Source organism: Tursiops truncatus, chromosome 5 (genome assembly GCF_011762595.2).
Source record: "Tursiops truncatus isolate mTurTru1 chromosome 5, mTurTru1.mat.Y, whole genome shotgun sequence".
Classification (NCBI taxonomy): Eukaryota; Metazoa; Chordata; class Mammalia; order Artiodactyla; family Delphinidae; genus Tursiops; species Tursiops truncatus.
This window is the reverse complement of record NC_047038.1, coordinates 2,397,983-2,411,160: the sequence shown is the minus strand read 5'-3', so window position 1 is coordinate 2,411,160 and position 13,178 is coordinate 2,397,983. Positions and strand designations below refer to the sequence as shown.

Genomic DNA, 13,178 nt, shown 5'->3' with positions numbered 1-13,178 from the left:
TAGCCGGGCTGGGCTGGTGTGAGGTGAGCAAGGGCCTTACCTGAGCACAAGACAGTGGCCAAGATCACTGACATTTGAGTGATTATTTAAACAACAAAAATTAACGCAAAAAGCCCACGGTGAGCGAAACAGCAAATGTATGAATCGAGACCAGGCCGGCCGTGGCGCTGGGGCAGCTGAGGACGGGAATGTCTGAGGGTGGCTCGGAGCCCAGCTTCACTCTGAATTCTGACACTTCGTTCGTCACGGGCTTTTGGCTTTAATTTTGAATTTTTAAAATACGGTGTTAAAATATCCCGGGTTTCGAGATAAATTAGGACGTGGGGATTAAAATATACACACTACTCTATATAGAACGGGGAAACAAGAAGGACCTACTGTATAGCACAGGGAACTCTACTCATTAGCTGTAAAAATTATAACGGAAAAGAACAGGAAAAAGAATATACGTATATGTGTGTAACTGAACCACTTTGCTGGACACCTGAAACTAACACAACGTTGTAAATTAACTCTACTTCAATTTTTTTAAATTTTTTTAAAAATATCATGGGTTCTGATGGCTCAGCTGGGGGCCCGCCCGCCTCTGCTCACACGGCCGGGTGGGCGGCGGGGCTGAGAGGTGGGCTGGGTCCCCCCATCTCCCGAGAGCGCTCCCCGCACCCTGCTACTCCCCTTGAGGGACACGCGGGGGACGGCGCTCCCGACACCGCGCGGCTCCTGCCGCCCGGCTCTGGGCCCAGGCAACCCCGTGAGAAGCCAAGGGCCGCACTTGCGGATCACTGCTCAGCCAGCCGCCCGCTGGGGCTAAAAGCTCTAGTTCAGACGAATGGGGTCAAAAGTCAGGGAGCTCAAGAGCGGCCGGCCCCCCAGCCCCCCGCCCCAATTGCGGCCAGGCGGAGGGCGCTCCGCAAGCCCTGGGCTCCGTGGCCTGGAGTCGCGTCCCGGCCTCTGCAGCCCGTCGGTGGGGCCCGCGGGACGCTTCAGGACAGAGGCTGGGCCCCCGGAGCCCCGCGCCGGTGTCACTCACCCTCACCCAGCGCGTGGCGGATCCGGGCGTCCCAGGCGCACATGGCCTCCCGGCTGTCGAAGCCCAGCATGACGGCCTGTGACAGGCAGACGATGGCCAGCGTGTGGGCCAGGCCCTCGTAGGGCAGGCCGGGCTCCAGGCCGCAGATGTCCTCCAGCGCGAGGCTGCTGCGCTCCCGCATCCCGCGGGCTCGCTCCGCCCTGTCCTTGTAGGCCAGCATCAGCAGGCAGTCTGCGGAGAGCGCGGGGCCGTCAGGCACGCGGTGCCGTGCAGCTACCGCCCCGGCCCCGCCCCCGCTCGCCCGAGAGCCTGGGCCCTGCCACCCTGCAGCTCCACCTCCTCGTGGGCAAGAGGGTGACCCCGCCCACACGGCCCCGGCCACACAGCGGAAGTGGGCTCAGAACAAGCCCTGGCTGGCCCGCCCACCTGACCCCGGCCCCCAGCCAGGGCCTCCAGCCTGCCCCAGACCCCGGGGCCACGGGGGCCACACTCAGGCTGCTGGCAGGACAGCAGGGAGCCTGCCGGGGACTCAGGCCTCCCGCCTCGGCCCTGCAAGGGTGGCTTCCTGCCACACCCAGAGCCACTTCACCTCCTGGATTTCTCCGTTTCCAGGGTGTGAGCCGGACTCCAGCGCCGGGGAGGGCAGGAGGGCCACTGGGCTTGGGTCCCTCTGCCAGACGCGACACGAGCCACCCCCGAGAGCCTGCAGGGGACGCGCCGGGGTCTGCCTCAAGTTCCCATTTCCCTCAACACCCTCATCGCTGTGCCGGTATCCCCGCCGCTCCTGGCCGCCTGTGTGGCCCTGGAGAACCACCCTAGCTCAGAGCACGAGCGACCCTCCTAAGCGCGCCCAGCGCGGCCGCCGCCGGTCTCTGATGAAGGTGAGGGGTCCGGGGCCTAACGTGAACACTGAAGTGTCGGACAGCCCCGAGCCCCGCACGCTCGACGATCAAGCCCCCTCGTCCGGGCAGGAGGGGACGGAGGGGCGGGCGCGGGACGAAGCGATGAACTGCTTCCCCCGGCCCAACCCCCGAACGCTGGAAAAGCAGCCCCACAGACCCAAGTGACAACCAGATGCCGACGAGCTGGAGTCAAGACTCATCTTTGCCGCCAGCGGAGAACAAGGGTGGTGCTTCCTGCCTGTTTGCCATCAAAGCACAGCCACAGCCCCTTCCTTATGAAGGCGGAGGGTGGACAGTCTGTCCCGGCCGCCCGTGAAGGCAGCCCCAGGCAGCACACAGACCAGCCTCGGTGACTGGACTCCAACACGCCTGTATCTCAAAATCCGGGGATTGTGATGGGGGAGCTCCACTTCCTGTCTGACACCCTGCTTGTAGGGTTTGAAATGCTTACCTCAGAAAAAAGTAAAGGTGTTCTCATTTTGAGGGAAACAAACAAAACCCCAGAACCCACAAAAACCCATCTGCCCACCCAAGGGTTCCAGCGTGTTCTCTCCCGAGCACGGCTCCCTTAGGAAACTCGTGGCCCGGCCCGGAGAGAAATTAGTCACACACGTGGCATGAAGGGCATGTGCTGTTATGGAAGTGCTCCCTGATGTGTCACCAGAGGCCCAAGAGGTGAAAGCTTGGGGAGGCGGTGAGCACAGAAAGCTCCCAGTAAAAATGTGCGTGGACAAAGGGAAGCCACTGAGGCTGCTGGGGAAGGGACCGCGGGCGTGATGACAGCCCGGCCAGCCACACGGGCCGCCCCATCCCCAGACACGCCGACCCCTCCTGCCACGCCTCTCCCCAGGGAAGGCCGGCATCTCTCCCGGTGGCTTTTCTAGGTAGCTGTCTGTCCCATGTTTCCAGTCTCCCCACTCCCCACCCTGGAAGATGAGCTCTCGAAGGCAGGCCCTCTTCTGCTGGAGCAGTGACAGCCCCATCACCTGACACAGGTGAGGGTGAGGGCCTTCTGTCACAGGAAACACCGTTCGCTTTAGTTGTGGCCTTAACAGCAAGGCAGGGCCAGACTGTCACCCCTTTGTTCTAGGAGTTACGCTCCCAGTGATACAGCCGAGAGCAAAGTCCATAACCCTCCTGTGAAGAGTCGCACAGTACCTGTTTTCGGCTACGTGGACCACGCAGCCTCTGTCACAACTACTGAACTCAAGAGTAGCCGCAGACCACGCGTAAGTGAATGGCTGTGTTCCAATAAAACTTTACAACAGAAACAAGCCGCGGGCCGCATGTGGCTCAGGGCCCTGGTTTGCCGACTCGTGGGCTACAGCCTCGTTTGCTACGAGCCCCTGTGTCGCCCCATACGTCACGCTCCTCAGACGCCTCCTGCTGCCAAGCAGGTCTTGCCGTCCTGGATGCCTGCACTTGCGAGGCTGGCTTGGGGACCTACACGCGAGAGCCAGCATGTGTCCCCGAGACCCTTTTCCCTGGCTCTAACTGAAATGCAGCTCACATCCTACTCCTTACAGAGATCTGAGACTCCATGCGTACGCTCGCCTGCCTTCACTGGGGTGAATGGGGGCCCCCAAAAGACATTTCCACGTCCTGACCCCCCCAAATCTGCAAACATGACCTTATTTGGAGAAAGGGTCTTTGCAGACGTGAACAAGGTAAGGATCTCAAAATGAGTCACCCAGGATTATCCGCGTGGCCCTAAATCTAAAGACGAGTGTCTTGGGGCTTCCCTGGTGGCGCAGTGGTTAAGAATCCGCCTGCCAATGCAGGGGACACGGGTTCGAGCCCTGGTTCGGGAGGATCCCACATGCCGCGGAGCAACGAAGCCCGTGCGCCACAACTACTGAGCCTGTGCTCTAGAGCCCGCGAGCCACAACTACTGAGCCCACGTGCCACAACTACTGAAGTCCACGCACCTAGAGCCCATGCTCCGCAACAAGAGAAGCCACCGCAGTGAGAAGCCCACACACCTAGAGCCCATGCTCCGCAACAAGAGAAGCCACCACAGTGAGAAGCCCACGCACCGCAAGGAAGAGTAGGCCCCGCTCGCTGCCACTAGAGAGTAGCCCGCACGCAGCAACGAAGACCCAACACAGCCAAAAATAAATAAATAAATTTTAAAAAACCAAAGACGGGTGTCTTTATAAGAGACAAAAAAGGAAAGACAGATGCACAGAGGAGAGGCCACGAGAAGCCAAGTCACAGAGTGACGTGCCCACAAGCCCAGGAGGCCTGGAGTCGCCCGAGCCGGAGGAGGTGGGAAGGGTGCTCCCCAGCGCCTTCAGCGGGTGAACGCTGCTGGATTTTGGGCTTCCAGCCTCCAGAGCACATTTCTGTTGTTTTAAGCCCCCCAGTTTGTGGCAATTCATTACTGCAGCCCCAGGAAGCTAACACACCCTCAGCGTCACTGATTTCATTTTACACATGAACAGAACAGGGCGAGGGTCAGGGCTGTGTGACAGCCCCTGGTGGAAGCTGCCCAGTCACAGCCGGGCCACGGCTGGCGCAGCTGCCGTCCAGCCCCTCAGCCGGCACCCCCCAGCCCCCCGGCAGTCCCCGGCACCCTCCAGCCCCCCGGCAGCCCCCGGCACCCTCCAGCCCCCCGGCACGCCCCCAGCCCCCCAGCCGGCACCCCCCAGCCCCCCGGCACCCTCCAGCCCCCCGGCACCCCCCAGCCCCTCAGCCGGCACCCTCCAGGCCCCCGGCAGCCCCCCAGCCCCCCAGCCGGCACCCTCCAGCCCCCCGGCACCCTCCAGCTCCCCGGCACCCCCCAGCCCCTCAGCCGGCACCCTCCAGCCCCCCGGCAGCCCCCGGCACCCTCCAGCCCCCCGGCAGCCCCCGGCACCCTCCAGCCCCCCGGCACCCCCCCAGCCCCCCAGCCGGCACCCCCCAGCCCCCCGGCACCCTCCAGCCCCCAGGCACCCCCCAGCCCCTCAGCCGGCACCCTCCAGCCCCCCGGCAGCCCCCCAGCCCCCCAGCCGGCACCCTCCAGCCCCCCGGCACCCTCCAGCCCCCCAGCACCCCCCAGCCCCTCAGCCGGCACCCTCCAGCACCCCGGCAGCCCCCCAGCCCCTCAGCCGGCACCCTCCAGCGCCCCGGCAGCCCCCCAGCCCCTCAGCCGGCACCCTCCAGCCCCCCGGCACCGCCCAGCCCCTCAGCCGGCACCCTCCAGCCCCCCGGCAGCCCCCCAGCCCCCCAGCCGGCACCCTCCAGACCCCCGGCACCCTCCAGCCCCCCGGCACCCCCCAGCCCCTCAGCCGGCACCCTCCAGCCCCCCGGCAGCCCCCCAGCCCCTCAGCCGGCACCCTCCAGCCCCCCGGCACCCTCCAGCCCCCCGCACTGGACTCCTCTAGCTGAGGCGGAGCTCCGCTCCTGGGAGGGGCGTGGGTGGGGCCCTTTGATGGGCAGCTGCTCCACCCCCTTCCCTCCCCATCACTTCGGGCCGTGAATTGATCCTATTTTAAAACCTATTCTGTGAGGAGCGCTGTTTAGTGGAAAGCTGTTCAGTACCGGGCACCAGAGAAACAGCAATTCTCGGGTCTGGGCCTGAGACAAAGCAGGTCGTGCCCGGGAGAGACAGCACCAGTGCCCCCGGGGAGCAGTGACACCACCAGCCCTTCCCGCAGACGCGCCGCACAAAGGGCCGCGGGAGCCTGCACCGACTGGCCAGCTCCACAGGGGACCCTCGCTGGGAGCCCCCAGGGCTGCGCCCCTCGCAGGAAGCCCAGCGAGCTGGTCACTCCGCGAGGTGTCCCGGTCAGCTGCTGAGGAAGCTCACTGGCCCTCCCGCCCCGCGCCCCGGGCCACCCACTCCCGTGGCCGCTTGATCTCCACGCCGGGCCACGAGGGCCTGAGGACCCTGCTCACGGCAGCACCCATCAGCTGAAGCGCGGAGCCACAGGGGCACAGCCAGGCTGCAACCCGGCCCTGGGCGCCCGGACTCCAGGGGCAGGAGATGAAGCCGCCGCAGGGCCTGGGCGGCTCGCGGCCGGGGGTGGAGGGGCCCGGGGTCATCGTAGTGAAAGGAGGCACGGATGGGGTGATGACGAAAGTGTCAAAGAGTAAACCAAGGGGGTGCACGCGGAGGCACACGCACACACACTCCTGTGCGCGTGCACAGCCACACACTTGATCGCGCGTGCGTGCTCACACACGTGTGCTTACACGCGCATACCTGCAGGCTTGCACACACACACGCACACACTCCACCACTGTGCATGGGCGCCACAGTGGGGACCAGCTGACCCGGTTCACGTCCCCCATCCGTGTTTGGGAACCCGTCCCTCAGCTCTTAGAGCCTCTATTTTCCATCTGAGAAACAGACGCCACTCACCCTGCGGAGTCAAGGCACCAGCACAGCCCCAGGCTGGCACACAGAGGCCCTCGGTGAACGCCACACGCCAGCAAGCACAGAGCGGGATGAGCGGGGGCCTCAGCCTGGGGCCTGGGACCTTCCCCATCACCATGACACCCAGGGGAGCGTGCCCGCCTCTGGGGTCAGCCCACCCCTGCCCTCTTCTGCCCATAGTGGGCCCTGCTAACCACAAGGGCCACTGAAAGACCCCCAGTGGGGCCCCTCGGAGCCCACCCCACCTCCTTTTCCGTCCCTCAGTGGGGCGGCCTCCCCCATAGCCTTCAGCCCAGTTCATTCTGCTCACGAGAAGCCCGGGGACCCAGGGAACACAGCCCGGCTTCTGCGGAGCTGAAACCCAAGAGGGGAGACAGTCAAACGCTGAAAAAGGTCGATAACGAAGAAAACTCTGAGGAAGAGCTGTTCAGGGGACCGGCATGTGATGGCAGGGGTGGACGGCATGTGGGAGTGGACGGCATGTGGGGGTGGACGGCATGTGGGGGTGGACGGCATTTGATGACAGCGGCCGTCATGGGGCCTGAGCACGGGGGTCAGAGCCTCTCCCAAAGGGACAACGGACTCCCAAGGGATATAAGGCGCCAGCCCGGCAGCACCTCAGGGAACAGCACTGTGCTAGAGGGAACAGCCAGTGCAGAAGCCCAGAGGCAGGGACCCCATGGGCAGGGCTGGCATGAAGGGAGGGGAAGAGTGGTCCAAGGTGTAGGCGGGCTCCAGCCAGGTGGGCCTGCTGAGCCAGGCCAAGGCCGCATCCCAGCACACCAGGGGCCCCGAGAGCTGTGAGCAAAGAGGGCCCAGCCCGGCTGCGTGTGGCGAAGGGACACAGGGTGACAGCAAAGCTCCAGGCCCCTGCAGCTGTCCAGGCCAGAGGAGCTGCTGGTCTAGGCCGAGCAGAGGAAAGGGGGCCCAAAGCTAGGCTCTGCAGTAACCATGGTGACAGCGGGAGGGGCCTTCCCTCTGCGGAGGCAGCGCTAACTCATGGGACCTCTTGGTGGGTGGATGATGGGGTGAGGGGAAGGAAGAGGAGGGCGAGGCTGGACTGGGGAGGGGGGCACCTGGGGAGGGGGTGCGGGGCCGGGGGCAGGGGGCGGGGTTGGGGTTCAGTCCCGGACACGTGAGCCTGAGAGGCCCATCAGACGCCAGGCGGCGTGCACACAGGCAGCTGGACACACGCATCTGAAGATGTAAAAATAACCATGGAGTCAGTCACGGGCACTCAGAGGCGTTTAGCCCGGGGCCGAGAGCCTGGGGAGGGCGGGTGGCCGGGAAGACACAAACCTCCGGGCCTTGTGGGGAGCAGGGGGAGCTGGGAGAGGAGACAGAGGTTGACGCCCACCCACGGGACACAGCCGGAGGACTGGCTGTTGGCTTGAGCCCTCAGAGGTCACAGTGACCTTGGGCAGCGCCTTCAGCAGAGCAGCTGGGCAGCGGGCTAGGGGCAGCCGAGCACTGGGGATGGGGGCTGCTGACCGGGCCGCCAGCCGGAGCCTGAGGCTGAAGCCGAGGGACCCCGCTGACCCACAGGTCCAGGCCTGTTCCTGATCAAGTTCCGGGGGAAGCACGTTCACCGTGTACGCAGGGCGCAAGGGGGCTTCACGGGCTCCCACAGGCAGGCTACCCCGACCTCGCGGCAGCAGCAGGAACGGACGGTGCCGAGGCCCAATGCATGCCCACCACCCGTCCACCCTCCGCAGGGACCGGCTAGGACTCGTCCAGGGCACACAGTTGGTCCGAGCAGAGGCGAGACCTGAGCCCAGGTGCTCCGATTCCTGGTCCGGAACCAGGGGCTGCAGGAAGCCCTGGCCCCCTTCTCGAGGTCTCCGTGGGGACGGAATGGCTGGCCACCACCCACACCCTGTCCTTGAGTGCCTGCCCAGCCCAGGACTGAGGAGTCACGCCCATTCCTGGGGGACACGGCAGATCCAAGGCCAGAAGGTGGGACCGGAGAAGGGACCCTCCCCACCATCACCACCTGGGACGCCCAACCTCTCGGAATGCGCCCACCTCAGTTAGCAGAGCTGCCACTGCACAGGAGAGGCACGGGCACAGGCCAGTGGGACCGCTCAGGCGGCTTAAGGGGCAGGTGTCCCGAGGCCGCGGTTCCTGGGCAAGCTTGCAGGGCCAGATGTTGCCGAGAGTGGCTGGGCTCACGGTACCTCACCTGGCAGCCCCAGCCCCCGCCAGGCTGCCTGTGAGGGGTGACGCTGAGTCAGGGACCCTGCCCTCCAGGAACTCAGCGCCTGTCTCAGGGCAGGGATAGGAAGGGGGTACTGGACTAACACCTCACCTTCGGTGGCAGGAGCAGGGGCTGACCTCCCAGCCGGCCAAGGGCTTGTGGGCAGGGGGCAGCACCCAGTCATTTGTGGGCCAGCCAGTCTCAGCCCCTGCGCCTACAATGACCCCCCAGAGGCCCTGCCAGCTCCAGGAGTCAGGGTCCCTCCCGGGGGCTCTTCCGGGCTGAATAAAGCCCCCGCAGCTTGCACAGGAGTTGGTGAAGCCCTCGGAGCTCTGAGGGCCCTCGGAGCAGACGGCAGGGGAGCTGCCCTGGCTGCGCAGGAACCCTCTGGGTGCCACACCTGTGGGTGGGCCGCCCCCTCCACAGGGCAGCCACGCGAGAGACACCTCTCCCACCATCCTAAGCCTCAACCCGGGGAGGAAGAGAGGGGCTGCCCAGGGTCACCGGGGGGCGCCCAGACCCCCCTCCTCTCAAGGGAAAGGATCCAGGCATGAATCCTCTGGCCAGGACAGAGGTCGAGGCCCCAAGGAGCACAGTCCCGCTGAAGTATTGCTCCCTTTTATAAAGATTGTTACTTCTGTCAGTGAGAGGTTTTCCCTTTCACTTTAAGTGAGGACACGGGGGCGGGGGAAGGGGGACGCTGGGGCGAAGTGAGAGCGGCATGGACATATGTACACTACCGAATGTAAAATAGACAGCTAGTGGGACGCAGCCCCACAGCACAGGGAGATCAGCTCGGTGCTTTGGGACCACCTAGAGGGGTGGGATAGGGAGGGTGGGAGGGAGACGCAAGAGGGAGGGGAGATGGGGATATACGTATAGGTATAGCTGATTCACTTTGCTATACAACAGAAACTAACCCAGTATTGTGAAGCAATTATACTCCAATAAAGATCTTTTAAAAAAAATAAATCAGGGCTTCCCTGGTGGCACAGTGGTTGGGAGTCCGCCTGCCGATGCAGGGGACGCGGGTTCGTGCCCCGGTCCGGGAGGATCCCGCATGCCACGGAGCGGCTGCGCCCGTGAGCCATGGCCGCTGAGCCTGTGCGTCCGGAGCCTGTGCTCCGCAACGGGAGAGGCCACAGCAGTGACAGGCCCGCGTACTGCCAAAAAAAAAATCAGAGCTTTTCCTTCCTTCCACTAACTAAACTTTATTGTAAGAAAAACAAGTGGTCCTGGTTAAGAAAAGCAAAAACAGGAGAAAAGACCCAAAGCAGAGAGGGGCTCTCCTACCCCCGCCCGCCTGCAGCCCCTGATTCCCTCCTAACCTCTCCTCGTGGGCCCTCCTGGGAAGGAAATACTTTTCAAAAACAAGAGTCCTGCGTTTCCATGACGAGAAGGCAGGGCGGCCCCTCCTCTCTCCTTCCCAGGCTCCCCCTTGGCTGCAGCCAGGATCTGGGGAGTCTTAGCTGTGGGGACCCCAAGTACGAGGACCTGCCCCCAACACCCAAGGCCACCCGAGGGAGCTGGTCTTCAGGATAAGGGGCCCAGGCGGCTGCACCTCTCCCAGCCAGGCCCCCCAACACACTAGAGAGGGGCCAGCTCATCAGCTAGGGGCCAGGGAGGGGAGAGCGAGGAGGGTCCGGAGCCTCTGACCCGTCGGGGAACCATGGCCACTGGCACTGACCGGGAGGGAGAGAGGGGGAGGGCTGGCGAGAGCCGGGCAGTGGGTCAGCTTGGCAACTCCGCCTCAGGCCAAGCACCCGCAAGAGGATGACCGCGGCCCTCGTGCAGCGTGAGGATAAAGGGGACGCTGCTAAGATAACCGGCAGCGACCGCGGGGGTTCTGAGACCCTGGGGACCAGGACGTGAGACGCAGGGCTCAGAGTGGACAGCAGCCCAGAGGGGCCGCATCCGCCACCCCTAATCCCCTCCCCGCTCCCAGTCCCCGGCCCAGTCCTGCCCGAGCGCCTTCCCCCTCTTCTCCGCGATTTCCCCTCCAGTCCAGTCCTGGTTCCCCGACGCCCCCGGCTCTCTACCGCTGGGCTGCACGTGGTGAGACCCAGGAAAGGCCCGATGACCACAAGCCCACTTACAGGCTCAGAGTCTACGGTGTTGAGGACCCACTGCAGACTCCCCGGCAGTGCTCGAGGGCCCCCTCCACAGGTGTCCTCCAGGGCCGGCCAGAGCTCACCTCTCAACTAGCGCTCTCGGATACTGGCATAAAATCCACCACCAGGGGCTGCAGATCACTACCCCCCCTACCAAGAGGGACAAGGCCCACCCCGGGACTGCTCTTCGGGTGGGCCACCTGTCCCAGAGGCCGCACAGGCCCTGGCTCACCACCGTCCCGGCAAGCAACCCCCACCCAACAGCCAGGCCCCTGCCTCGGGCCACAGCCTCCCGGATCAGCACGGCCTTCACCCCCGCCTCTGCCACCCTCAGCTGGACGGTGCCCCCATTCCCTGCCGGCTGGGCACCCCCTCCCCAGCTCTTACCCTCCCACACCCCTGCCAGGCGTCCCTGAGCTCCCCAGGACTAGGACCCCACAGCTCCAGATGCAGGGCCTGGGCATGAAAGACTGATCGGCTGAACGAAGGGTGCACGGCGCCCAGGCCCCCTTGGAGGGGAAGCTGAGGCCCAGGCAGGAGGTGAGTGTGTCCGTGGCCGAAAGCAGACCCTTCTATCGCAACCACGAGGCTCCCAGAGCCAGCTCAGCAGAAGGGATGGAGGAGGGGACCCGGGAGGGGCACAGGGAGGGGGCCCTCCACACCCTGCCTAGGAAATGGCAGACACCCCAGGCGTCCCGGAAGACTCTCGGGCAGCCTGGCACGTGTGAGGCAGCGTGCGCTCACACCCCCAGCATCCCACACAGACCCCCGGGAGCCTGGGCCGGCTCCAAGGCACCTGTCTCCGGAAACAGCTGCAGCTGCACAGCTCAGAGCCTCCGGCCGCTGAGCTGGAGATGCCCGGCTCCGGGGCTCCCAGCCGGCTCCTCCCGGCTGGGGTGCCGGCTCCGCTCAGGGGGCTGGGAGGGGGCCGTCCTCTCCTCCCAGGACGGATCCCACACACAAGGTACATTTCACTCTTCTCCGTTCCTACCTGGCGGCCCAGCCTCGGCTCCACCTGGGGAGGCTGGAAGGGCCGCCTGGGGTCAGCGCTGCCCGGAACACCCATCCACGTTTGGATTCAAAGACACGACTCAATCCCCAACTGGGGCAGAACTTTCTGGGATGCTCCCTGCCGCGTGATGGGGGAAGGGGCCAGGACAGGCTCCTGCCCTTTCGCCCCTCGGGCCTCCACCGGCTCCCGCAGGCCTCTCCGAGCCTCAATCCGCCCTTCTGCCAAGGGGGTCCCCACCCCGGGCCTGGAGTCTGAGATGACGGCTCCCGGGCCCGGTGCGGTCGCGGAAGGGTCCCGCGTCCCGGCGTCCGCGGCAGGCGCAGGCCGAGGCGAGGCCGGAGCGCTCTCCGGTTACAGCCCTCGGCCCCGGCGCCGCCGGCTATTTCGGGCGAGCTGGCCGCGCTCCGGGCCGGCCGGGCGCAGGAGGCCGCCGCCGCCCGCCCCGTGCCCCGCGCCCCGTGCCCGCGCCCCGCGCCCGCTCACCTGCCACCGGCGACGGCTTGCGCAGCACCAGCCACCTACTCTTCCACTGCGGGGACAGAGGGAGCGTGAGCGCCAGCCCCGCGCCCCGCGCCCGCCCCCCGTGCCCCGCGCCCGCTGCCCGCCCCGCGCCCCGCGCCCCGCGTCCGCCGCCCGCCCCGCGCCCGCCGCGCGCCCCGACCTTCTTGCCGTCCCGCAGCTTGACGTGGCCCTCCACCAGCGCCGCCTCGGTCATCTTCTGTCATGGTTCCCGCGCGCCCGCCGCGCCTCTGCCCGCCGCCCCGCGGCCGCCCAGCCCAGGGTCACTTTCAAAATAGCTCCGGGAGGGCCCTGCGCCGGCCGGCGGGGCGGGCGGGGCGGCGCGCGGGCGGGGCGAGGTGCGCGCCCAGCCGGCCCTGCCCTACCGGCGCCCCGCCCCGGCGCTGCGCCCGGCGGCACCTGAGGCCACCTGAGCGCCCTCCGGAGCCAGGCACATTGCAGGGCTCGGCCGCTGGCGCTCCGGCACTGCTCACCCCGGGGCGGGGGGCGGGGGAAGCGGGCTCCCCTCCAAAAGCAAAGGAAACGCCGGACGGGAAGGGGGCGTCCGCGCGTCCAAGCGCTTGGCCCAATTTTAAAGTGCGCCTCAACCGAGCTGGCTTCGCCCTCCGGCACCTGTCCCTCCCACCACCCCGAGCTGTCACCAGACACCGCTGACCACAGAATGACCGTGGGTCGACCCTGGCCGAGACATTGCCCCGCCCCCCAGCCCTCCAAGCCCCCTCTCTGCTCCCCCCAGACCACCCCCGCTCCCCAGGCAGGGTGATGGAGGGGGGTTCATTCACGTCCCCTGGCAGCAGGAATCCCAGGGCAGGTTGCTGCCCAGTAGTGAGTGGGACCACAGTGCCGCGGTCTCGGTTCCCCCTTCCCCCCCGCCCCGGGGCTGAGAGCTATCCCTCCGGGCAAGGATGGCACAGAGGTTCTCTGCTGCTCTATAAAGGCCCCCGAGAGTCCCCTTTGCAGTGGGGGAGCGCTGACCTTCCGGATTTCCCCTCCTCCACCCTGTAGCTCCAGTCCAGCTGCCCGCTGTTCTTTGGGAACCCAGGTGGT

At 65.9% G+C, this 13,178-nt stretch overlaps 1 protein-coding gene across 7 annotated transcripts in view; it reads right to left on the bottom strand.

Moving 5' to 3' along the window:
- DOK7 (docking protein 7) overlaps nt 1-12,715 on the bottom strand; it is a 41,123-nt gene extending 28,408 nt beyond the window's left edge. For 2 of the 7 annotated variants that reach the window (XM_033856592.2, XM_033856595.2), the window contains exons 1-3: nt 12,274-12,466; nt 12,096-12,141; nt 1,031-1,261 (exon numbers count right to left, since the gene is read on the bottom strand). In XM_033856592.2, the coding sequence (XP_033712483.1) occupies nt 1,031-1,261; nt 12,096-12,141; nt 12,274-12,327 (331 nt within the window). In that variant the 5' untranslated portion in view covers nt 12,328-12,466. Of the gene's footprint in view, nt 1-1,030; nt 1,262-12,095; nt 12,142-12,273 lie in introns of all 7 variants that reach the window. The other 5 variants (XM_073804788.1, XM_033856593.2, XM_033856596.2 and 2 more) reach the window with 5 other exon arrangements.
- Between the last annotated feature and the right edge of the window lie 463 nt (nt 12,716-13,178).